This window comes from Cydia amplana, chromosome 2 (genome assembly GCF_948474715.1).
Source record: "Cydia amplana chromosome 2, ilCydAmpl1.1, whole genome shotgun sequence".
Taxonomy (NCBI): Eukaryota; Metazoa; Arthropoda; class Insecta; order Lepidoptera; family Tortricidae; genus Cydia; species Cydia amplana.
Window position 1 is genome coordinate 11,672,431 of NC_086070.1, and position 25,740 is coordinate 11,698,170.

The 25,740-nt window shown below is 36.0% G+C and overlaps 3 protein-coding genes across 7 annotated transcripts in view; 2 read left to right on the plus strand and 1 right to left on the minus strand.

The window, feature by feature from the left end:
• Nucleotides 1-2,993: 2,993 nt before the first annotated feature.
• LOC134658638 (uncharacterized) lies at nucleotides 2,994-4,429 on the minus strand. The gene is made up of 5 exons (XM_063514292.1): nucleotides 4,303-4,429; nucleotides 3,823-3,906; nucleotides 3,683-3,726; nucleotides 3,508-3,592; nucleotides 2,994-3,264 (listed from the first exon to the last, which is right to left on the minus strand). Exons 2-5 carry the CDS (start codon nucleotides 3,904-3,906, stop codon nucleotides 3,070-3,072), a joined length of 408 nt encoding a protein of 135 aa, XP_063370362.1. The 5' UTR covers nucleotides 4,303-4,429; the 3' UTR covers nucleotides 2,994-3,069.
• Nucleotides 4,430-7,999: 3,570 nt separating this feature from the next.
• On the plus strand, nucleotides 8,000-14,627 carry LOC134658556 (glutathione S-transferase D7-like). 2 transcript variants are annotated; one of them, XM_063514240.1, is made up of 7 exons: nucleotides 8,001-8,242; nucleotides 9,356-9,456; nucleotides 12,131-12,302; nucleotides 12,762-12,820; nucleotides 13,385-13,526; nucleotides 13,636-13,800; nucleotides 14,486-14,627. In XM_063514240.1, exons 2-7 carry the CDS (start codon nucleotides 9,407-9,409, stop codon nucleotides 14,624-14,626), a joined length of 729 nt encoding a protein of 242 aa, XP_063370310.1. In that variant the 5' UTR covers nucleotides 8,001-8,242; nucleotides 9,356-9,406; the 3' UTR covers nucleotide 14,627. The 2 variants fall into 2 exon arrangements, with proteins under 2 accessions (XP_063370311.1, XP_063370310.1); XM_063514241.1 differs by lacking the exon at nucleotides 9,356-9,456 and having other exon boundaries at nucleotides 8,000-8,242.
• Nucleotides 14,628-16,194: 1,567 nt separating this feature from the next.
• The window catches only part of LOC134657985 (angiotensin-converting enzyme-like), a 143,384-nt gene continuing 133,838 nt past the window's right edge, over nucleotides 16,195-25,740 (plus strand). For 2 of the 4 annotated variants that reach the window (XR_010097670.1, XM_063513587.1), the window contains exons 1-9: nucleotides 16,312-16,578; nucleotides 17,813-18,235; nucleotides 18,324-18,485; nucleotides 18,564-18,666; nucleotides 19,028-19,363; nucleotides 19,728-19,974; nucleotides 20,690-20,823; nucleotides 21,583-21,820; nucleotides 23,039-23,137. Coding sequence is in view for 3 of the 4 variants with exons in the window: in XM_063513587.1 (XP_063369657.1) it covers nucleotides 16,567-16,578; nucleotides 17,813-18,235; nucleotides 18,324-18,485; nucleotides 18,564-18,666; nucleotides 19,028-19,363; nucleotides 19,728-19,974; nucleotides 20,690-20,823; nucleotides 21,583-21,820; nucleotides 23,039-23,137 (1,754 nt within the window). In the remaining variant the exon portion in view is untranslated. The other 2 variants (XM_063513602.1, XM_063513595.1) reach the window with 2 other exon arrangements.

The following is a 25,740-nucleotide window of genomic DNA, read 5'->3' on the forward strand; positions in this document are numbered from 1 at the left end:
TATTCATTCTTTTATTGTTTCCACCCACTCCGTTTCCCGTTCTCCGTTTTTACCCACTAGAAAAAACCCTCTCTTAGCGGAGCCCTACAACGTTTGAACAATAATATGTTTATTTTAAAAACAAAACTTCGGCGGGCCTCGTTCATAGTATTGGATATATCTAAGGCTCTCAACCTGACACATTCAACTGCCGGCTACCTACTAGGCTCCATTCGTATAGGCGCTGTTACTACATACGTGTTATCAACTTATCACGCAACGCTCGTAGGTCGTGGCGCGTAGCTATTGCTCGCTCAAGAAGTAAATGTGTTAATGAGCAATAGTAGTAGCCAAGGACTAGAAATATGAAGATGAAGGCTTTTTTGCCAAGGTGTAAAAAGCACATTTAAATTCACGTCAATAAGTATGTTCGTTTTAAGCGTCACGTCAGTCCATTTGAATGCAGTCTGGCCTTAAAGTGCAGATTGCGAGTAGAACTACGTAGTACGTACTAGAGTTTGTGCGGAAAGAAAAGAGTCGTGGGGTGGGCCCCATATATTCCATGACTCTTCTCTTTCCGCACAGACTCTACCAAAGAGTTATTGATTGTAGAAGAGGTGTAAAATATAAGAAAAAATCGTGCCCCTGAGTTTGACAGCCTTACTAGATGTCGCTGTATGGCAACGTACACATCTAGTAAGGCCGTCAAACTCTGCTGTTTGTGGTAATTGAATTGACACTCGTCATTATTTATTTAAATAGGACTTTATCACGTATGCTTAAGCTTTAAAATTACCTCCGACGTTTAACACTCTACTTATCATTTCAAATACGAGGAAAGTAAAATGCATGTGATTTTAAGAAACATGACTGAGTGTAAATTTTTATATAGGTACTGTTTGTTGAAGGTACTTTCAAGTTTCAATTAACAATTTAGGTAAATGAATCGTTATTTATGGAATGGGGCGTTAAAAATCAGAATGAAAATTGTATAACAAATCCATTTAAAACCAAATGACATCAATTGTTTATCTTAAAAAAATCGTACTTGGAACGTTAAATGTTCCAGTGCAGAAACGTATCACTTTCTGCACAACAGCTTTTAGAACAACAATGACCCTCTTTCAGAGCATGAGAAATGAAAATGAAATACTTACACTGGTTTATATGTATTTCGCAAACAGGAATGAAAATTGTAACTAGGTACCTGTTACGCGTTTTATTTTATTTTTTGCAACATATCACCCAAATTCATCTAATTCGGAGAAAATTGTAAATAAACATAATATGTAATTGTACCTACTGTTGTTTTGACAAGGTGTTTTTAAACTTTGATACAAAAGCCTTTTTCGTCTTATTTCTAGCCTCCTTTAACACATTTACTGCCTGAGTGAGGTACGTGCTACGAGCGTTGCGCGATAACCACGTATGTAGCAAACAAAAAGCGCCCGCGAACGGCGAACGGAGCACCCGCCTCGCGAATGGGTCGCTCGCGGATAGACAGAACCAATTTTCACATTCCCTGATGTCAATTTTTCTAATGATTGTTCATATTATTTTCACCACACCAGCTCGGAAAGGCTTACTTTGCACTTCAAAAACTGATAGCAAAGTTGCATTTTATTCACATGTGAGGCAAAGTAACCAAATGCAAATTTTGAGTTGTTTTCTTATGTTTGCTGGTAGATTGACTTTCAAATGATGATTTTTTTGGATGATAAATATTTAATAACATTCATTTGGATTGATTTTGTTTGATATTTTACATTTAATATGTACTTCGGGTTGGTGTGGTGAAAAATTTTGTGTTTCATTCGGGGGCAAATTTTGTTTAACCTTCGTGCTTTGAAACCCTCGCAACGCTCAAGATTCCATATATCGAACCACTCGCTACGCTCGTGGTTCAATTTTGGAATCTTTCGCTTGCTCGGGTATCAATATTAGCACGAGCGGTTAAACAACAACTTTGCCCCCATGTAAAACATTTGTTTTACATGGGGGCAAAGTTGTTGTTTAGTTACTCGTATTTACGAGTAACTATTGTTCGTCGCTGAGTTCCTCACGCGTCGGCCAGAAAATGCACGCTCCGAGCATGCACGCTCGCGCCATGACATGCAAAAATGCAAACAGCAACCGACCAGACGATCGCTATACAAAAAGTATGCCACATGCAGTGATCGTCAGCGTTGAGCATGCGCGCTCGGAGAGCGTGCGTTCCATGGCCTTCGGGTTAGATTCTACCTCTACTGTGTTGAGCTGATCAGGACCCACCTTGTGGTTATAATGACCTACTTCCGAATGAAAATGACAGTTTCTGAATGTATGTACTGAAGATTAGACCCTATATGACAAGCAAAATATTATAGGCCATTAAGCGACGTAAATAAGTAAGTACGCAACTCTAAATTACTGGTAGTTTACGATTATTTTAAAATGAGCGGTAGTTAGTTTCACGTGTAAATACCTACATATGTATATGTGTATGTACACGTTGTTCTGATAGTTACTTATGTCGATGATTCCGGAAAAGATTATTTTAATAAATAATGAACCGCATATTATAACAAATTGTCGCTAAAATATTAGTAGTAGTAGTAGTAGTAATCACTTTATTGTACACAACACAGGTTTACATAATGTTTACAGAAATAAAGGTACAAAGGCGAACTTATCCCTGTAATATTATACGGTTAGTTACACAGAAAGCTAGAAAGATCTTCATGCTGCTAATGTAATGTTGGGTACTCGCTCTCATAGGTATCGGAGGCCGGAATTGTCACAGTGATTTCACATTTATTGACTTCTGATATACATTTACAAATATCGACACAATATAGAACAAAACATGAAAAAATAAGATTAAAAGTATAGCGGTCTTATCGCTAAAGATCGATATCTTTCAGATCACTTTTAAGAAGTTGAAAATGCTAAATAGAAATATGCAATAAAAACTATGAAAACTTAATAGTTACCTAATAATTTCATATTATGAGATGAATAAAAAATTATATAATGTTTCTTTAAAATTAATTTATTTCAAGTGTAATAAATATGGCAACTGGAAATATACTCTAAACTTAAGTCTACAATTTAACTGGTGAATTTGGCAGTGCCGTCGGCGAGGTGCTTAGCAGCCTCAGCGAGCTCCGGCTCGTACTCCGCGTAGTCCAGGCTGCACTTGCCGCTGAGCTTGCAGAAGGCCAGCGTCACCGCCGCACCGATGATCGCGTGCAGGCAGTTGTGCGCGATCCAGATGGCCACGTTGGCTAGTAGGGTAATGGCCGCCTGGAAAATACAATTAATTAATATAACTACAACAAAATAACATTTAATAAGCCTCACTCTTTTCGGTTTAATAGTTAAATAAAATTTCATTATGGATAGATTAGGTACATTCGTTTCTTTGTTGGTATCATCATCTTTATACTTTATACCGTTGGATAACAGTTGGATTTGAGCACCCTGAGATTTAGGAACTGGATAGGAAGTAGGAAACTATTAAAAATAAATACATATTGCTTTGCTTACCAGTTTGTAGCCAATGAGGGACCAGGCCGTTGAAATGAGGAACCAAGTAACTTTTAACCCCGTAAAAATCGCGTCTCCCAAAGTCCTAAAAAAGAAATACAGATACAAATTAAACATGGTCATGATCATTAAATATTCAACTGTAATCTAACAATTGTTTTATTTGATAACTTACGGCACTACTAAAATTCGTCCTTCTCTTTCTACGGGTACCATCTCCTGAAAAGTAAAAAAAACGGCATTAGTTACTTATATCCACAATTACAAATAACTGTCGTAATTAACCTCTTATTAAATTTGCAAAGTGTTACTTACTGTGTTATAAATATCGCTTAGTTTTGCGCCGTAGGCAGTTACTATGAAGGCGAGAAGAGCAAATGCAAATAATTTTACAGACATCTGGAAAAAAAGTTATTTTTATTTTCAGTGAAATAATAGTCAGGTAAGGTTTATTCGGGTAATTCCGGAAATCGGGTAATCCCGAAAATCATTGTAAAATCACTCATATTCCGTTGTAGTAAGAGTCAGCTTTCGGAATTATCCGCCACTATTCGTTCAATCGGAAATTCCCGAATACACCTTACCTACTAAAACCGACTTCTATTTTAGCGCATAGTTATTGCGCGGTTTGGCTCTGGAAAGCCAGTATAAATAAGATATCCTGTAACAAACAAATGCTACGGATCATTAGATCAAACACATTGTCAACCTAGCAGGTAGATTTGAAATAATGGAAACAAAAAATTGTATAGGTAAGCATTTACATTGCGTGCGTAACAAATCAGATAATCTCACATTTATGTTGGTTTTAGATGGTGATACGATATGTTCGACGAAGGTCTCGGATATGATGGGCAATCGTGAAAGTACTCCTATAAATATACCATAAAATCATAGTAATGACTAAATACGCCATTTACTAATAGCTTTCCTTTTGCGACCCTAGTATTTTAGAAAGCATTTTTATAATCTTAATTAGTGCAAATTGAACATTATTAATAAATGACATATTAGTATGAAATTCAATTTATTAACTACGTTAATTACGTGTTAGTTGTTAACGAGGTATCCGTAATTCATACCGCAATAAATGCAAATTATGTGAGATAGCAAAATCTTCAACTAAGTACATTTATCAAACGCCGATAAAGTAAATACCTAATTGTTTTGGTGGGACAGTTGCTGAACTGCAGAGAAATCTATGCATGGAAGATTGTTTGTTAAAGCGTCAGATTTTTCTGCAGCTGACTAAAGGTCAGGGTAGACCTACGCTGGACCACACAATGCATGAAAAGTGATTAACCATACAAATACGAAGCCTGTTGGAACAAATAATTAGCATAATATCAAACCTCAACTCTAAATTATCTAAACCAAAATACATAGGAGCTTCATGGTTGTAGTTTTTATACGCTTGTAAAGATATACATTTAACATTTATTGCTAAAAATTAAAGTTTACTTTTTATCTTTCATTTTGACCGTCATTTTGCGTTGCATACTTAGTTTAATAGTGGAACGGTGAATGATGCGTCACTGTCTACTTTGTGACTAAGAAAGGCGACTAGTCTTATCACAAGATTGTATGGTGACATTGTTATATTGCTTCCACTGGTGACTTCACTCATAAACAACTCAGCTCAGCTCTAGTTTTACGAATGTTCGTCATTATTTACACAACTGTTTAAAAATGAGTCGATTTGCTCCAATAAATAACATCTTTTGAATGTACATACAACATACATAAAAAATGCTCGTTTGTGTAACGAATAGGAAATCAACGGATTTGTACTTAAACGACCTACAGATACCCGGCACATAAAACATACGGGTATGTCATTGCCATCTTATCTTTCAAGCCTCAACTCAACATATATGTTTACGCAAATAATTTTATGTCAGTTGCATACTTGCTTTCTCTTAGTGAGTTAGGGGGCGGTCTTATCATCAAATTATTATCGGGCATTGCATTGTTTTTAATTGTCAAGATTGGCTGGTTCTCGACTGTTATCTTCATCCCAGTATAAACGCTGATCCATAGCCAACTGCGCGCTTCGCAACTCCAGACGCAAAATGGGCAACTCGAAGAGCAAAAAAGTGAAAATCAATCAAAGTGATACAAATAATGTACCGCGGGAAAGGATTCACTCTATCAAGACAGATTTGACAGACGGAACGGATTCTAACCAACCGACTGAAGCCCGGAATGAAAACGAAATGGCCAGCGAGTTAGATAGAGTAAAAGAAATCGATAACGCCAGTAGTGCGTCCACAGTTGAAGTTTTAGATGATAAGTGAATTAAGTGCCATAAAAATGTTATACGGATAGGTATTTTCCGTTTAAAATGTAAGTTTTAAAATAAATCAGAAGTGATAAATATTGTCTTTTTTATATACTATTTCTGTTTGTTATGTACAATTATTACGAGTAAGTTTTTCTGAATAATTGAACAACTATGTACCTTTACCTACGAGTAGGGGAAACTTGCCTTATTCGTACTCCCTAATGCTAAGAGAAAATGCTAATTATCTGGAAATATAAATAAGAAAAGAACATTCAGTTGATGTCTATGTTTATAGAGCTTTATTTATTCAGTAATCAACTAAAATAACAATTTGAACTTAAATTTAAATAACTTCTGAGAATAATAGTAGTAGTAGAGAAAAATATATTCTTAAATCGTACCATTATATTCCCCTATAGTACATGTATATCCCTATGGCAAACTTGAGATCCTATGAGTCTCATAGTCACAGCAACATAAGTATGCAATGGTAATTATTATTGCTCAACTAATCTGATTATTTTGTCGATACCTGTGGAGTGTAGAATTATCTCGATGGTAAATTAAAGTAAACTGTTTATTCATTTTTGTTTTGGATAATGTTATAGCATAAAAAAATGACAAACAGCTCATGACTTTCTCGGTAAAAGATAAGTCTTGCTAAAGGTTATCTCGGCGATTCACCAAGAATGCGACGCCTGACGTCACCGAGCTGCATGCTATGATGCAGTGTCTAGCAATGTGAACCTTTTTTATTACGGTTCTGTAGCCAAAAGTATACGGTTTCGTTAAACATTAAACTACTTATACCCATTTTGTAATTATTTCATTCTAATTCGATATTCTTATATAATACATGTAAGAATCCTACAAACTTTGAACTATTTTTATTTTTATTTTTATTTTATAGGCCATTTTTTGCAGAAATAAATTCCTTGTTTTTCTGTTCAGTAGTAGTAGCCAACACTTTATTGCACAAAACAAGTACATAACACAGAGATCATCCAGTAAATGTGTACAAATGATAATAAGTAAATATTTGTATTAGAGCGCAAAAAATACATTTTAGTCTACAATCAGTAAAAAGTGAAATCGAAAAAATTATACCCAAGGCCACAAAATAAGGACAATCTTAATGGTGGGGTTGATGGATATCCTAAGTGGCTTGAAACAAAATAGTAATAAGTAGCTATTTGAGGAGAACTGGCCTAGAATTAAGTAAAAGGGGAAGGGGAAGAAGGAGGGTCACCTGGCTTTACAACATTAAAAAATGGACGAACGTGGATAACGCAGCCATACTGGCAAGAATGGCTAAGAGCAGGAGAGAGATGGCAAAGGTGGTCGCCGACGTCCGTTAGGGCATGGCAAATAAAGAAGAAGAAGGCGTAGAATTGTTCGTCTTTCAATGTGACCACGACTGCTCTGCCAAGAGTAATTCGACGGGGAGGAACAAGCTATTTGATTACCTACCTGCTAAAATACATTTTTACTGAAAAACCGTTTGTCATCTTTGTATAAGTATATACCTATTTATGCACTTAATTACATAACCATGTTTTGTTGGATTCTGCTTCGTACGTAATGCTACAAATCAATAGGTGTCGAAAACACTAGATAAGTTAACTATTAGGAATTTAATTTCTTTATAATACAATTATAAAATCACATGTAATAAAAAGTCTTGTGTAGTGCTAGTCATTAATGGTAAGAAGAATTCAAGAGAGATGATGGTACATTTAATTCTGTAAATATTTACCACGTTTATATTTGTATGTTATGTATTGTGTTTAACAAAGTATCACCTATTTTCATCCTTAAGTTTTTCATAGATAAGTCGTGCATGATTGAATCTTTCCACGGTCAGGTTAGGTGTTCAGTCATAATGACGAGGCAACTTTCCCGCCCATCGTTTCTATGGTGCACATAACCATAACAAACAATCGGCCTTATTCTCGAATGAGCATTTGACATCTCAAATTGACATCGAAAACGTATTGACTATACGCACTCTTTCCAACCTCATGTGTGTGAGCGTGAAGTACGTGAATATTCATTTTGAATAGTTATTATAAAGATATTACATTTTTATTTCTGAATACTACTAAAGTACTAGCTGTGCCTATCATTTCAGGTGATTGTGGCATATATCAGTTGCTATTCATTAATCCTGTGGTCAGCGTTGCAACGCCATTTTTTTAAGTTACCATATATAACAGCATACTTGTAACGTCAGTTTACCACTCGACTGAGACATGGTCGCTGAAAGACCATTGAATTAACAAAATATTGTATACATTCTACACAAAGTTAATTGAAATACTTTGTGTGTGATTGGTGCTTTTAGTGCTTGCAGTTCTTAAGAAATATTTTGAATAGAAAGTTTATCGTGAAATTAGTTAAACTGGGGCAGTGTATGGACAAAACCGTTGCGGCAAAAACACAATCAGCAAAGTGAGTTGTACCTGCACATAACTTTTATTTAAATTACAGCCAAATGAATTCCAAGAACACTCGTTATATTTTTCACGTAATTTTTAATTTAACCTTTAACTATTTTTCAGTTTGCTTGTGAATTATATTTAAATCATATTTTGCCATTTTAATTTATTATTGAGTGTGCATCAAGCGCGGGCAGAAATATTTATAACAGATTTAAAAAAAACTCATTGATTATGCCAAAATTCAAGTCAATATAAAAAAAAATTACAAAACATAGACTATACCAAGTAAGTGCTAATGGATAAAAGGGATTAAATTACTCTCACGTGCAAGAAAAAATTGAATTTAATTTTGATCAAAAGTTTAAGATCATAGGATTTCATTTGTTTTGTTTTAAAATTGAACGACACAAAACAAATGTAGGCATCCGTATGTTCCATATAAAAATGACTTAAATTTCATTGAAATTGATTAGTACGGAAATATCAGGTACGCGGGATGCCATAGGTTAAGTTAATTTTATAATTTTATACACATTACCTACTTATAGTGTAAGTAAAGGGCAATTTTGAATAAATAAATAATCAAAACTTTGCCATTTGCCAACATTATTACATTGGAACCTAAATACCTTAACATAATCTGAACTTTTTAAGATTGGACGAGTGTAAAGATTGTAACAATAATATCTGACAGATTTTTATTTAAGCGCCTGTCTAAATACGACGGCACCGACAGATGGATAATTTTGTGTACTTGCTGACCTTACTGTACTTACTGATAGGAATCTATACATCTTATAAAACATCTTCTATTATGTATTACATCTTTTATCATGTATATTCGCGATAAACTTAGAAACTCCTGAACGGATATTCATGCGGTTTTCACCTATCAATAGAGTGATTCTTGAGGAAGGTTTCGGTATAATTTGTTAAGATATAGTAGATATACCCGTGCGAAGCCGAGGCGGGTCACTATTGATAGAATGGAAAAGCAAAAATACCGAGATTTTAGCACATTAAAAAAAAATATTGATAATACTTTCTCTCTAAGCTGGGGCTTTGGGACTGATGGAGGTAGTTCTTATTTAGTGGAGCTCACTCGCTTTTGTGTGTTCATTAGATTTATTCTTCGGATAGTTGAAACGACGCCGAAGGACACCGCAAGATCAAAATGAGGAGTTTCACATTTTTTACAATTTTCCTTGTAATTTACGTCAATAGGTGAGTTATCTGGTTGAAATACAGATGGGAGCGGAAACATGGATGAATTTAATTACTTGTACTTAACATGTTTTTAACATAAAAACTTTGGTTTGTTGTGTAATTTTAATAATAATCTTCAAATTAACAATATTTAATAGCGTTAATTTGTTTAATAAACTAACGTGGTAATTTAGTGTTTTTGGGTCAATCAACTATTTCTTGTTGTTATTATGTCCCATCAGCGAGGAGACAATAGTAGCATAGATTGTTAGAAGAACTGCTGTACCCTGTTCTACTAACATGCTCAGTAGATGTCCCGTTATGGAAAGGTCTTATAACTACCATAACATGCAAGTTTGGTTCATTTAAATACGAAAAATCTTTAAGAGTGACTCAGGAGACCGTAACCATATAGCAACGTGTGACAGGAAAAAGTTGATTAACCCTTCTACGTTTACTTATGGAGATCCCTGTGTGTCTTTGTGTCTGATGATCCCTTTAACAATACGATGGAGCTTCTTAAAGTAAACTCTATTCATGTTTAAGTATTTAAAAAAATAACCCATTTGAATTTTCCATTTAATCGGATAAGTCCATAATTCATTTTGGAATTTCAGGCATAACAAGCACAATCACAAGTACACAGTACACACGAAATATAAGACTGCATACACGGAATTTAACTAATTTATAAATATATAAAAAAAAACTATAGTTAAGATACTTGTATATGATACTTGTATTAATTGCAGATAAATACTCTAATACATATTGTAAAGTACACGCGAGATTTTATCTTGCTAGGTACTGTATCAGTTGCATCGTAATCGTATCTGGCGTATTTTATACAGTGCCGGATTAAGGTATTTTGGTGCCCTAAGCATTTTTAGATCATGGTGCCCCCTCTCTCTAGGGTCATCAAGATTACATTGAATTTTCTTGGTAAATTGAGTGATGGTCATTTTCAATCCGTCACATCATTTTATCACGGAAATTGACAGTGCTGCAGCAGTAACTTTGCAACAGGAATGCTGCTGCAGTCGCCATCCGAATGTCACCCCTCCCAAAGTTGGCTGCACTACATATTAGTATAAAACAAAATATAGCTTCCCGCTGTCTGTCTGTCCCTATGTATGCTTAGATCTTTAAAACTACGCAACGGATTTTGATGGAGGGAGACAAGAGGAAGGTTTATGTATATTTGTTAACTCGTGCGAATCCGGGCCTAAGGGGCGGGTCGCTAGTAATTAACTTTTAAAATGATATTGAAAACGCGAGTGTAGCCAGCGCGAAATTTTTTCGATAGAAAAAACGCAATTTGATAGACAATTGTGCATTTTTACTGGACGAGGCCGAAGGCCTAGCTCTGCATAAGGCTGGACGTCCCGAGCGTCCGACCGCGGTACATTATCATACTTACAACCAATGGCGAAGTGTGAGCTAGGCAGAAAGCCCAGCTGCTAGAGAGGAAAGCTTGCAAGCAAGTGTAATTGAGGCAGAAAATCGACTTTGGCGTGAGGTGGAAAGCCTCGCATAAGACATAACGCTGAACTGCAAAAGAGTGGCTTGAAAACGAATCTATAATCTATGTAATCATGTAGTGCTTGCTCTTTCGCTTCGGCGGGGCCCCTTATAACACTTTGACAATTAGGTCGTAGGATCGCGGCTATGCAGCAACTTGGCCTGGCCGACAAATCTGGCGTGCAATAGAGCAAAATTCGCTATATAATCTATGTTGAAAAAATCGGCTGGCCGCAAGCCCGAGGGCAAGAATTTTTGGCCATGAGCTTGAGGGCTTCCATGTATGGTCAAATCAAATGCCTACGATGAAGACGTTCTTACGTGCTCTCACTCTTTTACTCCTACGACCCTTCGTTATTAGATGGGTACTTCTACACGTACAAAAAGTTTCATATAGTAGGTACATACTCCACTAAGACTGCAATGCTAATGCAGCCTGTGCGTTTTTTTGCCTACCGTTTTTGGTGCCCCCCTAGACGTGGTGCCCTAAGCACGTGCTTGTATTGCTTATTGGATAATCCGGCACTGATTTTATACCTACATTTAGAAATATTGCCACGAAGAGTTTAGTAGGCGTTAAAATAATGGTATGATGATCTTGTGCACGTGGTATGGTGGTGTGTGACTATACATACTATTTAATATCGTAGCAACAACTCACCTAAAACTCTGCATCGTTACTCTATCTGGCATCTTTAATGTCGAACTGAAATTGAATTTCCAACAATGCTATCACCTTTTGTATATGTTCCTAGTCAGTTAAATTGTATTCATAAAAACGCTTTTAGCGATTAGGTATTAAAATAACCCGATTGCCTACTACGTAAACCAACTTTAACTCGATGTCTGTAAACACACATACTACCATCCCCATGGTGGCTGGAAATTCATACTTAGCTTAAATAATTCTATAAAATATTTGTCAGTACTTACCCTGCTGCCTGTGAAGCCGCGGTCCTGGGTTCGAATCCCAGTAAGGGCATTTATTTGTGTGATGCACAGATATTTGTTCCTGAGTCATGGTTGTTTTCTATGTATTTATGTTTTTGTATATTATATCTACCGTTGTCTGAGTACCTACAACACAAACCTTCTTGCGCTTACTGTGGGGCTTAGTCAACTTGTGTAAAAATGGCCTATAATAATATTTATTTATTATTTAATTTTGTAGCACGGCAGCAGCGCGAGCCAGAATGCCAGCCCAGGCTATAAAGCTGTACTACTTACCGCCGTCTCCGCCGTGTCGGGCGGTGATGATGCTGGCGAGGGTCATGGGGCTGGAGCTCGATCTGGTGCTCACCAACATCATGGAGGGACAGCATAAGACTCCTGAGTTTTTAAAGGTACTGACTTAGAACAAGCAACGGTATTGGAATTTTATTACACAGGCAAATCTTTATATTCCGTCTTTGTGTAGCATATTTGTACGATTTAGCACCACGGCTCGGCCACGACATTGAGCGACTTGCGACGGCGGCAGCGACAACCATAGGTGGGAACGAAAGGTCCGATCACTGTGTCTCGCTCCAACCTATGGTTATCGCTGCTGCCGTCGCAAGTCGCTCAATGTGGCAGAGCCGTAATAATGTTTATAGGTATAGTCAGAACATCTGGGTTTGGTTGGTCGGTACTCACCAACATCATTGAGTAACAACATAAGTGTCACTTGACTTTAAACATAATAAATTAATAAAATATTTTTAACCATTTATTATTTGTATCTCCTTCGATTTCACGGGCCTATAATCCCGGTCTTTTATTATTATTAAACGAATTAAATTAACTAAATATTTTGCATACAGATGAATCCGCAGCACACGATACCAACGATGGATGACAATGGATTCATTCTATGGGAAAGGTAAGTAAGAATTAGTTAATAATTTATTTGTGTTAGATCTAATTTTTGACGGCATAATTTCTTACAATCTTATCGCAGATTATCTTGAAAAAAGTCAATTGCAGTGAAAGTCGTTTTCGCCCTATAATTCGTCTTAAGAAGGGGTGGACATTCCACCCTTTCTTAAGACGAATAATAGTGAACACACACACACACAGTAGTAGACGCATATAGCAACGCTTCCCTCGAAGCTACAATCATCATCAGTGGGGGATGACCTTTAAGAGCAAAGGGGACGAAGTCAAGTGACCGCTTTTTTTCCTCCCTGGATGACATTATGGAAAATATTTTTATACTATTCATCGAACCTATATGGACCATAGTACTGGGTCCGTTTGTATTGCATACACTAATAAAATTGCACCTAGGTATTAAAATTCACACAAACTGAAACCGGCACGCTGCACTTAGTGCACGCTGCTCAAATCCCTTGGGAGCTCGACGCCACGCTGCACGCCGCGCCGAACGCTCCGCTTCGAGCGTCCACTCAGGCCACTTACACTTAAAGTATTTTACTCGTTGCAGTCGAGCAATAATGGCATACTTGGTGAACGCATATGGGCGTGACGACTCACTGTATCCGAAAAACCCTCGACTCCGAGCGCTTGTCGACAGTCGGCTGAACTTTGACCTGGGAACACTCTTTCTGCGATACTTTAATCTATATGTAAGTAATTAGTTAATTTAATCCTGTCGATTTGTGTTCATAAAGTCATTATCAACGCTTTTGGATGGGGTACAAAATTCGTATTACTTATATTTATTTTCTTATCTAGGCTCCAGTGCTATTTCATGGTGATGAGTATAATGAAGAAAGTGCGGCCAAACTAGACGAAGCCCTGGGGTGGCTGAACTCCATGCTAGAAGGACGGGCCTTCGTGGCCGGCGACAATATGACTATCGCCGACATCACTATTGTGGTCACTTTGAGTAATCTTGATGTGAGTAGCTCGTATACTAGCTGGAAATAAAACTAATTTACATTTTACTGTGAAACCTCCAAAACCTATCAGATTAAAATGAATTCTTTTATTATTGGACCTTATTAATATTTAGGTACTCTACTTTGGGTTTGCCGGTACGAACCTAATTTACGATACTGCCACACCAGAAAAGTTGTAAACCATATTTTTTGCTTTATATGTTTATAATAAATTAATTAAAAGACTAGCGCCCTAAATCTCCCTTTGGTCCAAATAAGTACACAAATTATCCTACTGGGCAAAATTTTATTATGTACACTGGCCTCGCGTTATGTAATGTAGCGAGGACATAATATATCATGTCTCATGACTGATGATTATATCATTGTCTGTCATTAGTAATGATTCATTACATGCTCAGTTTCTAGTTAGATTAGTAGTTTTCAATAGCTAGATGGCACTTAAAGCTAAATACATAGCCATAAATCTTCATGAATCATTGTGCAGTTGCCCTACTTTTATAGTTGGTTTGGTCGAGCTGAACAGTCAACAGTTTTATAATTCATCAAAAAAATTACACTTCTAGGAATATTATTAATGTGCCTGTGGGTATATGTATGTCTGCTTCTTTTGCGCGATTTTCAGTCTAAACCATTTTACGGATTTTCACTTTATATCTTTATAATTTACTTGTTTGTTTTAGGCATTCGGCTACGACTTCAGTGCCCACGACAATGTGACAAAATGGTTCGAAAGGACGAAAAAGGCTTTGGAGCCCTACGGATATAAAGATATAGACCAAGCCGGTGCACAAATATTAGCCTCTTTCTTAAAGAAAGATTAAATAGTTTGCTACAAATATAAGTAAAAGTTAAAGTTAGTACTAATAAAAAATTAAAATATTAGAAGTTGTATTTTGGTACTTCATGTTGAAATTTATTAGGTAAGACAAAATTTACTTAACAACAACTTTTTATTTAACGCTTACTTCGAAAATCTATGATCGAAAATCAGTAGCAGAATAAAAATCAGTAATGTATTGTTCGTATATCACGTACTTTCTAATTGTAAACCCTAGCACGATTAATAATAATAGAAAAACAAATAATTATTTAAATTATAACGATATAAGTAGGACAAAGTTATTTATCACAGTGCAAATAAAACACACCGAATAAGGTTACATACATAAAACATAACACAAACACCACAACCTAAACAAAATGCATAAACTTTTGAACTACAATGCCTATTTCCTTATTATCATTTTTAAACCCAGAATCGAAATAAAGCCAGTTTATGTAACCTAATAATAATAGACAATATCTCCTATTTTTTCTCAATAAACATTTATAAAACTTTCTGACTTTTAATTTTCCATAACCTACAATTTTCCCTTGATGACCGATATGAGCGTCAAATTTTTTCGATTCAAATTTAGCAATATGGGTAATTACTGATTAATTTGCTTATTTAGGCTTTTAACTTTAAGTTTAGTTCTTAAGTACATCGATTATCACCACATAAAAAACTGCAACATCCTCTGTATTTGGATAATTAATAATTGAGCGCAAATTTTCAGTTTACCTTTTCGTTGGTAAAATGGATTTTAATAATACACATTTAAAAGAATTAATTAGGATTACATTAACAAGAAACTAATTTTGCATCTAATAATTACCTACCTTGCAGTAGTTGTTGCGGTAGCGAGGCAAAAAACTTCAACGGCTTTAATTGCTTCTTGTGCCTTAAATTCAGGTTTAGGCGGAGTATGTCACATTCTTAGAAGATCACTATCGAGTTAGGTCACGTTCTGAGAACGTCACTTTCTGTCGAACGTCTTTTCTTTCTAACCTAACCTAAACAAATTTAGGTTTAGGCGGAGTATGTCACATGTCACATATTCTTAGAAGGTCACTTTCGAGTTAGGTCACGTTCAGGGAAAAAGTGACGTAGTCAGAAAGTGACAAACTCAGAATGTGACTCAGAAACTGACGTTCTCAGAAAGTGAAAGGAACGTAAAACTTTGACTTTTGTCTTTTTTTTCCAACTCGCAGCCAAGTGAGGATGCTGATTTTTTTTAGCAACTGCGCCGTTTGTAAAGGATTGTGTTACAAGTTACAAAAAGAAACATTTAAAAAAGTTCCATAGATTTTTTTAAATGAATTTGTTGGTTCATCCTGGAATTTCTTAACAAATTTAAAAGTTCAAAAATTCATAACTCGAAAACTACGAAAAATCGGCTAACATACATGGGAGTATATTTTGATAGCCCGCGATGTGAGGAATCTAAAAAAAAAATTGTTGGACGTCTATGTTTGGACCACCCTGTATAATGAAAATAATAATCCGTCAAATAATAAGCTTGGCAGCCTTCGATAGTGCAATATTCTAAACAACGGCGGGTTCCACTTCCTAAATCGTTTTAGGAGAGCCACGCCTGCGTCGAGGAGGTGAGGACGCCAGCAGCTCCAGAGCGCCCGTCCGGTCGCACGAGAACGCCCGTTTGTTGATGCAGTGCAGGTAGCCATTTCATCACAACAATGCGCCGGCGACCGCGGCCGGCCGCGCACCGTTAACGTTTTCAAAACAATAACGTTCGATTGTTCCAATTTGAAAAATCCACCACAAAACGACCAAACAGGGCGTTCGATTCATAAACATTCCGTAGCACTATCGAGTGCTGTCGTGTCCCGGCTTTCGTTTGTGAAGATAAGTAAAGAAAATGAAAATGTAGTGAGTTTTGTGTTGAGCATTCATGATAACGTTTCGGATTATAGCACCATGCTGTTTTATGTGCGTATTATGCATATACCTATAATTCCTTCGTACATACTATTTTGATATCTGCATTATTATTATTTTGCTTTTTTATTTGAGTCGAGCGAGACGTATATCAGTAGGTACAGACAGGTAGGTAATAGAAATTTCATTTTCTGATAAAATCTAATTTTTTGTAGGTATTTTCATTATTAACGTTCGTGAATAATTGTTTTAAACGCGATATTTACATAAATCGTATGATCGTTGATGAATCGTAACCATTTAAAAAATAAAAAAAGAGTTTATTACTTATAATAAACGTAACAGGAACCTATTTATTTCCGATTAAGTATTGTTTTAAATTAAATTTAGCGAATGAACGGTGTAATAATAAAAATTGTTAGTGCCTACCCTGTAGGTAGGTACGTAGTACATCATTATTTTTCAATCAAAATTACCTACTAACTACCTACTTAATAGGTAGACCTATGGTAGGTACCTGATTATATGGATGCCTACGAAGCAGAACGTCTCGATTCGAATCCTGGTATATGGGTATTTAATAATTACATATATGATTATCACAAATATTTGTTCCTGAGTTATGGAGGTATTATATGTATATATAATATATCGACGTCTAAATAGTACATATTAATAAACAACACAAGATTAATTGAGCTTACTTCATACTTGTGATTTGGGACTAGGCTGATTTGTGTAAGATTGTACTATAATATTATTTATTTCAAGTAGAATACCATTTTAGAGGAGTAATACTTATAAGCCTAACCTATAAGCTCCGATGTGATTTTCAAGTTCATTTGTGGATTATATACTGGTTTTCGTTGCCTCTTAAATTAAACTAAATTAATTAAAACTCAGTGCCGGTCTTGAGATTTCTTCATATTTTTAGGATATCTTCATATTTTTATCAACAATAATAGGTCAGAATGCCGACGGCGACGGCTTGGTACCCCGCGCCGAGAGGATGCGATCATTATTTCAATATACTGGGGCCATTGTTGAATTATGTCCACGTGACACTAGATGTTCTATAGTTTCGTGCACTATCGGTGTCCTTTCCTCTCATGTCTAGATCAGCCGGATAAAATACAGTGTTATGCAACATCCTGTCCTTACTGCAAGTACTTCATAATGCGTACACTTCAGCTTAGATTACCAATATGGCTACATACGCTAAACATATATTTACCTCCCTCAAACTCATTTTTAGCTCTATTCTTGACAAACGCAATTGTTACAGCAATTAACATGCACGGTAGCCTTCGCAGTATCACTGACAATGGGAGCTCGGGAACTGATTCACGGTAATCCAACGTCAGACATGTCAGGGGATGAGATTGTAACACCGAAAGGTAACAAAACAGCAGATGCATCGGCGGGAGACGAAAGTGGTCACGAAGAAATTGATATTGAAGAAATAAAAGATAAAAAGTTTTTAGACGATGCAATGGCATCAGTACTAGATCCTAACACTATGATAGTTAAAAATGATCATGTACACAATTTTAAAGCGCAGTTAAATGAAATAAATAGCGAGAATATGACCTTAGAAAGTTTTATGGAAAAAATGGACAAGCTAAGTTTACAAGTGTGCAAAACTTCCCAGGAAGCCTTGTGGGACTACGTCACTAATATTAATGACGAAATGAAGAAAAATAAAATGGTATAGGAATAAAAAAATATTAACTCTTAAAGAAGTAGTTCCATAGCTAGGTATGCTTTTTAATTACGTATTTGCTGATTCATTTTAGGTTCAAGTGGCGGCAGAAGAAGATGAAATAAAAAAGCAATATTGGAATATACTTAAAACAAAATATTTACGTGACATACCAAATTTAAACGATCAAAAAATAAGTAGAAAGATTCGCATAATCAAAGAAAGGGGGACGAATGTTCAAATGCCACAGAGTAAAGTATGAATTGAATTAATGTGGTTTAGCATAAGTTGCGTTTTTTTATGTTTCACTAATAAATTACTATTTTGTATTCAGCAACGTGAAGAAATAGATACAATGCAGCGTATATGGAGCCGAGTGTCCGTGTGTGCATACAATGCGACGGTATGCTCGGACGACTCGTTACGAACGATGAGTGGTTAGTCATCCGATATTTACTTGCTAAAATGTTACTAAAGTCAGTTGCAGTATAATAGTTGACCCCAATGCGTACTTCTAAGCAGGGAAAGCCAATTATCTCTGCAGAAAATTGTCCTACAAGTGCGCCTTATTTTAGTAAAGTGTGATATGGTATCATCCAAGTTCAACCAAGTAAAAGGAGTAGTGCAAAGGATAGGTACTTCGAACTTTTAATTTAGAGCTACGAATAAGTATCTGAACCTGCCGCACCATAAAAATAATTAAGTAAATCTAAATAAGTTATTAGTATTTTTAATTACCTTATAGGCAGCTCTACAGTGTCCGACAGTCCATAATCTACCAGTCTTTGCATTTTTCAGATATCATATCAATATTCAAAACCAGTAACGATTCCAAAGAACTGGCGTATTACTGGAAAGGTTATAGGGACAGTACTGGCAAGAAAATCCGACCCATATTCAAGGACTATGTAGTAAGAATGAATCGAGTGGCTGAATCGGAAAACTTTACTGACGCTGGGGACATGTGGCGGTATGCATTCGAAGACGACAATTTTGTCGAAAATGTTGACAAAATGTGGAATGACATTAAGCCCTTGTACGACCTGTTGCACGATTATGTCAGGGCAAAGCTTAAAAAAAATTACAAAGAGGATTTGCAGTGCAATGATGATCTTATCCCAGCGCATATTTTAGGTAAGTTTTATTAAAGTGGATTGTAGTTCCCGTATGATTTACAAGTTTTGTCATTTGGTATCGTTGGTCACTGACAAGACCATAATATGCATCATGTTTTTGTATAAGTAATTTCTGAATTTTTTTAATGATATACACACACAAATGATGTTTAAGTATTTTTTTTATTATTTGTGTTTACTAACCTAACCGAAAGTTGGGTAAAAAGGATAATATTTATTTAATGTCGTAAATTAACCACCATGCTTCATATCTGTCCACAACTGTCAAAAGTTTTAATTTTGTAAATTGTGTGGATGTAAGGCGCCTGTTGGAAGTATTAAGGCAAAATTTCGTCAGGAATCCCAATAATGTCACGTTTCAGGTAACTTATGGGCTCAAGAGTGGCAAGCCATCTATCCCCTTGTAGCTGCATATCCAGAAGTAGTCAGGCCAAAGGTCCAAAGTAACGAGACTCTGCGTTCTAAAGACTTATTTGACGCGGTAGACGAATTTCACCAGTCCCTTGGGTTTGAAAGCGCCATTGAATCATATCGGGGTATTACCGACACCATGGCTACAGCTAACTGCCTGCCTTCGAGCCATGATATGTGTGATGGGGCTAATTACAGGTAAAAATTGATTCATATTATAATTTATACCTATTTTGGTAAACTGCGCCGTTTGTAAAGGATTATGTTACAAAGAGAAACATTAAAAAAAGTTCAATAGTTTTTTTTTAATAAATTAATTCGTTCACCCGGGAATTTTTTAACAAAAGTTAAAAGTTCAAAAAATCATAACTGTAAAACTACGAAAAATCGGCTAACATACATGGGGTATATTCTGATAGCCCACGATGTGAGAAATCAAAAAAAAAATTTGCACGTCGAGGTTTGGACCAACCTGTATAAAGACTAATAATGTAAATCTCTTGTCTAGATCTTGTCTGGGATGTACCTATGATATTACCTATATCTGATGATAACAGGTTAATTTCAGGTTTGTGAATTATTTTAACAGACGCATAATCAATCAGAAAAAAATGTGGAAATCAGTCGTTTTGTTGTGAATTTCACTTAGACCTTCGTTATTGAAATGATGAGGTAGGTTTAGTTTAAGGTTTAGTGATGACCTGTTGTCCGTTTTCTAATACAAAACTAGTACAATACAGTAGTTCTAGTAGTAGTACAGTACAGTAGTGTAGTCTTGGGTTCGAATCTCGGTATCGTTTGTATACCTAAAGAAAATATTTTTAATGAGTAACCGCAGTACAAACGCTTACAGCTAGATCAGCAAGGTGCAGTGGCAATATTGACCCTTGATATTTGTTTATTTAATTTTCAGAATAAAATGGTGCGGAGAGAAAATCACAGACGTGGCAGTGGGGTTGTCCCGGGCCGCAAGGTTGCTAGGACACGTCCAGTACTTCAAGCACTATCGGCACCTTCCTCCTTTGTATCGGGATGGCCCAAACCCAGGTAAGCATTATTCCTCCAAAAGTCCATTTCCGAATAGGTGATGACAAATAGTAAGTTGTGTCACACAAGGGAGCAGAATGACGATATTTACGGCGAGGGTATACATTGAATCCTAAACGAAGCGAAGGATTCTATAATAGTAAAGTAGAATTCTGAGCATAGTGAGGGATTCAAGTAAAGAGCCCAAGAGGAAATAATTTTGCTACCGTGACACATATCTACTGCTATTCACATCACCTATGTATGAGGTAATAAAAATAAAAATCGTTTATTTCCGAAAAATATTCACTTGGATACAGTTTTTACTGACACTAATAGGCAATGCCTGTCCCGTGGAGGCGAGAATGAGAATCAGCGGGCTCAGCACGGTTCCATTTTTGTCGACTATCACTATGCCCGTCAGTTTCGCACTTACATACTTGTTGAACGTGACAGGCATGGTGATAAACGGTTTTAAAAATGCGACCGTGCTACTAGGGCTGAACTAGATAAATACAATAAAGCTAGTGAAACGAGTAACAATTTTAAAATAAATTATTACAGAAAGTATTATTAGAGAACTTAACAATAGCGTATTATACATTAGTTTTGATGTTTAAAAATATTATAAGCTAAAAAAATAATGTGCAAAATAATGGCTAAATAGTGTCCTAGAACAGTAAAGTGTAGTTTGATACCTCCAGTAAAGTGTTAGTTTGAAAATTGTATCTATGCTTTCTTCTAGCATTCGCATTAAAAATATTTTAAAATATATTCCAGCATTTCACGACGCGATCTCAGACATCGTAGCTGTCCAGCTGACTTCGCCGAACCACTTGAAAACCCTGAGGTTTCTAAAAGTAGAAACCAGCTCTCAAGTGACCATGAACCATCTGCTTTGGGTAGCCCTGGAGAAGCTCCCCTTGATGGCCTATGCGTATGTGCTGGATAAGTGGCGGTGGGACGTCTTTGGCAACAGCAGCATTAAAAATTGGAACCAGCATTGGTGGGATCTTAGGTAAGACAAACGTTGAGATAATTATCAAACATGAATAGCAAAATAAGACTGATGCTAAGATACCTACAAATAAGTATTAGTAAATATAGCTAATTGTACTAGACCTGTTTGATCGATGTGTTCCATCGGATACATTAGCAAATGTTAATTACTGCACTAAACGCTGGTAAAAAACAACGGGTTGCACTCCGGGAGTGCCGGCAGAAGTGAAAACTCAATGACTAGTGCAAAATGTCTGTATAATTGAGGTTAACGCCATCTAGCGTTATTTCGTCGCATTACTTGAAACCCGTAAGTACATCACTGTTAGTACTCGAGTTATATTAATACCAGTTAGAGGGAAACTCACTAGATGGCATTTAAATCAATAAAGAAAAACTCAATGACATTGTAACTTTCGATCAGGTCACGTGTCCAACGTGTCCACGTGTCCAGGTGACGTGTCCGTCTTACGGTCACCCCCACCGGTTTTCCCCACCTCAAAAAGTGCACAGCGCCGCTAAAGAAGTTTTCACTTCAATAAGTTAAAGTTTTAAACGGTTAAAACTGTTAGGTACCAAAAAATAAGAACATACTTAACAAAAAATCTTTTTTATTACATTATTTTTCCTGGTAGAATGACAGTTCTAATTACTGCCAAGGTTGCTGCACGAGGCTTGATTTGCCAATTCATTGTGCGTATCATGAAGTAATAAAACACGACCTAACCCTTTTTTAAATTTATTTAATAAAAAAAAAGATTACAAAAAACTTATAATTACTTACATATCTGAAAACTGCAGCAGTTTTTTGGCAGAATAATTAATCAACCCTCCACCATACTATGTAGGTATGTATTGTGTATGTTTCGCTTGAGGTTAAAAGTCTTAGCTGTCCTTTACTTTCTTAATATCTAAGTAAAGTTGATTGTAAAAATAATACGGAAAACTAAAACACCACTAAGGTTCACACCATATAAAGGTAAATCAACCAGCTTAGGTACACATTTTTAATATAGAATAGCTATGAGCCTATTTAATTTTTAACAAGCAGAAACGTCTGATGCGATCGATGCTATTAAGCTTAGAATAGATTTAAAAGTGGAAACATTACTGTCTTGGGTGAGACTTGAACCAGAGCCCGTATCCAGAGGCCGTGAGTTCAAGTCTCACCCAAGACAGTATAATTTTTCCACTTTTAAATTTATTCTAAGCTATGAGCATATAATGAAATTCGCAGGATTAAAGAAACAGGTGTGTCGCCGCCAGTTCCGCGCAACGAGAGTGACCTGGATCCCGCAGCCAAGTATCATGTTGTGTCGCACGTGCAATACGTGACGTAAGTTTACAAATTACTTTCCTTTGCAGATAACATACTATTCTATAAGATATATCAAGTCTATAAACTCGTCGTAGTTAATTTGGGTACCGTAGTGCTGTAACTTATATGCACCACTAAAATTATACTCGGTTGGTAAAGTAACGGCGAGAATGTGTTCAAGTAGGTATTAGCTTAATGTGGATACAAGATTTAGTTTATATTATAAACTAAATCTTGTCTCCACATTTAATTTGATGCGAATCCGCACCGCTCCGGTGCGGTGTCACTCTCTTACATACAGCGGAGTAGCATGTGGATCCTCGTCATCAGTGTGATAATGGTTGGCTTAACTTAAAGAAATTTGTATCGTTTTTATCTTTGTAATATAATTAATTATGATATAATAATAATATGTTTACTGCTTTCATATTGGTGTTTATACAGATGTTCTTAACTAATAATATTTCACAATATGACACCCTGTGAGGGTATTGCAATTTTATCTAACACTAACACATAAAACAATTATAACATACAAATTACAGAATACACAAACAAATAGTAGTCACAAAAAAATTGTTTATAGTATATGCCTATTTATGGTATTTATTATCATCCAAATATTCTTGTATATAATAAAAACAATTACTTATTAAATAAGTCTTCAAGCGACCTACAAACTTGTCATATTTTAATTCTTCCGCTATTTCTTTAGGAAGACTGTTAAAAATTCTTATAGATATGCTATAGGGACTTTTATTACTCATTTGTAAATTACTGGCAGGAAGGGCAATCTTATTATGTAGAATATTCGCATTTGGGGGGCGCAAATACGCCGTTAAGGTTTTTCTTTATATTTTAGAAATGAAACTTATAATGAGCTCGAGCTAAAACATTTTTATGATGTCAGTCAGTGTACAGCGCCTCCTTATTGTGCCAGACTTCAAAATAGTAAAAAAAACACTCGCAAAACTTGTCCTGACTAAAAATAAGCTTAAGAGGCAACAGGAGTGGTCATTTCTCCATACAAACGTACTCGACTGTTTCCTCCGTGGGTTTTGAAGCTAGAGCAATATTTTTTTCAACACAGATTAATATTGTCAATATCTTTGTCGGACCGTTTTGATTTTTTTGATATTTTAGTTTTTTTAGGTGCTAGAGCCCTTCAAAAATGGCCAAAATGGCCTAATAATTGACTATGCCGCAATGAGAGGCGTGGTATTCAAAACTGATATCAGCCAAAAAAGCAAAACGGTCCGACACAGATAATTTCATAATCATTTAGATTTCCAAATTTGGTTACGATTGGTTAAGTTTTGGAGGAAGAATCAGTCGAGTACGAAACCTCGATTTTTGAGATTTTTACGCAGGATTTTTCGCCTTGTCCTTATCGCTCTAGATTTAAGAGCGGCTTCCGTTAGCGAGACGGGTATATTTACCTAAAATATTTAAATCTCAGCTCCTGTTGTATGAAAATCCGTATCATTCAATTTCGAGTACAAATACAAACATAATTAAAAAAGTACAGTATTAAAAACATTTTTTAGTATAATAAAAGAAGGTATCTAATTTGGAATATGTTTTTCTACGTTATTTACAATATTTACCAAGTCATTTGATGTACAAGTGTGTAGGTAGGTATTATTATTAAGACGAACCCAAACCGAGTACCTACTCACTATTCAGTTGGCTGATTTTCATCGATTTGTGAATAAGACTTGATTTTAAAAATATTTTTCCATTGGTTTGAGGCTATTTTTAATATGTCCACTTTATACCTGTGGAGCCTTCATCATGTAGGTAGTTCATGTAGGAATTAAGTAGTACAGCTATAGAACTCAGGCCGCGTAGCTAACATGACAATCGCTTACGCTCCGTAGCTAATTAGCTATCGAAACGCAACTGTCACTGTCGCACTAATATGGAAGAGTGATAGAGAGACACAAAGCGTTTCGTTGTCGAAGCGATAGCGATTGTCACCTTGGCTAGGCCGGCAGACCTACAAGAAAAAAGTCGAGCGCAAGCGAGTCACCGCTGGTTGGAAAACCAGTGGTTGTGTGGAGTATATAGTAGTATCATGCGAAACCGAAGAAACTTAACGACTCGCCTGCGCCCGGTAAGCGATTGAAACAACACTCCTGATAAAAAACACGTTACCTATTAAAAGTTATCTCCATGAAGACAAAGTGCCATTGTTTTACCTAATTACCTATGTGCTAAGTCTGCGCCACCAGCGCGCTGCGGCTATAATATAGTAGATTGTTAACCAAGGGGTGAAAGGCACTCATTTCTGCCGAGGTATAGTTTGGTGCTGCGCCAATAGTCCGAGGCTGAAATGATGCCTTTCACCCGAGTTAAACACTCTACTTTTCATTTCAAATACGAGGAAAGTAAAAGTCATGTGATTTTAAAAAACATGACTGAGTATACTTTTTATACTGTTTCTCGAGGGTACTTTCAATTAACAATTTATTAGGTAAAATAATCGTTATTTATGGAAGTGGGAGTTAAAAATCAGAATAGAAATTGTATAATAAATCCATTTAAAAGCAAATTTCAATTGTATATCTTAAAAAAATTAAAAATAAATCGTGCTTGTAAAGTTAAATGCTCTAGTGCAG

Bases quoted from the DNA above. Each gene is read 5' to 3' on its own strand.
- LOC134658638 (XM_063514292.1), bottom strand. From the start codon at position 3,906: ATGTCTGTAAAATTATTTGCATTTGCTCTTCTCGCCTTCATAGTAACT. The intron at 3,727-3,822 runs GTAAGTAACACT...TTTACTTTTCAG, and splicing joins TAAGCGATATTTATAACACA to GAGATGGTACCCGTAGAAAG. The intron at 3,265-3,507 runs GTAAGCAAAGCA...TGTATTTTCCAG, and splicing joins CCCTCATTGGCTACAAACTG to GCGGCCATTACCCTACTAGC.
- LOC134658556 (XM_063514240.1), top strand. From the start codon at position 9,407: ATGAGGAGTTTCACATTTTTTACAATTTTCCTTGTAATTTACGTCAAT. The intron at 12,821-13,384 runs GTAAGTAAGAAT...TACTCGTTGCAG, and splicing joins GGATTCATTCTATGGGAAAG to TCGAGCAATAATGGCATACT. The intron at 13,527-13,635 runs GTAAGTAATTAG...TTTCTTATCTAG, and splicing joins TGCGATACTTTAATCTATAT to GCTCCAGTGCTATTTCATGG.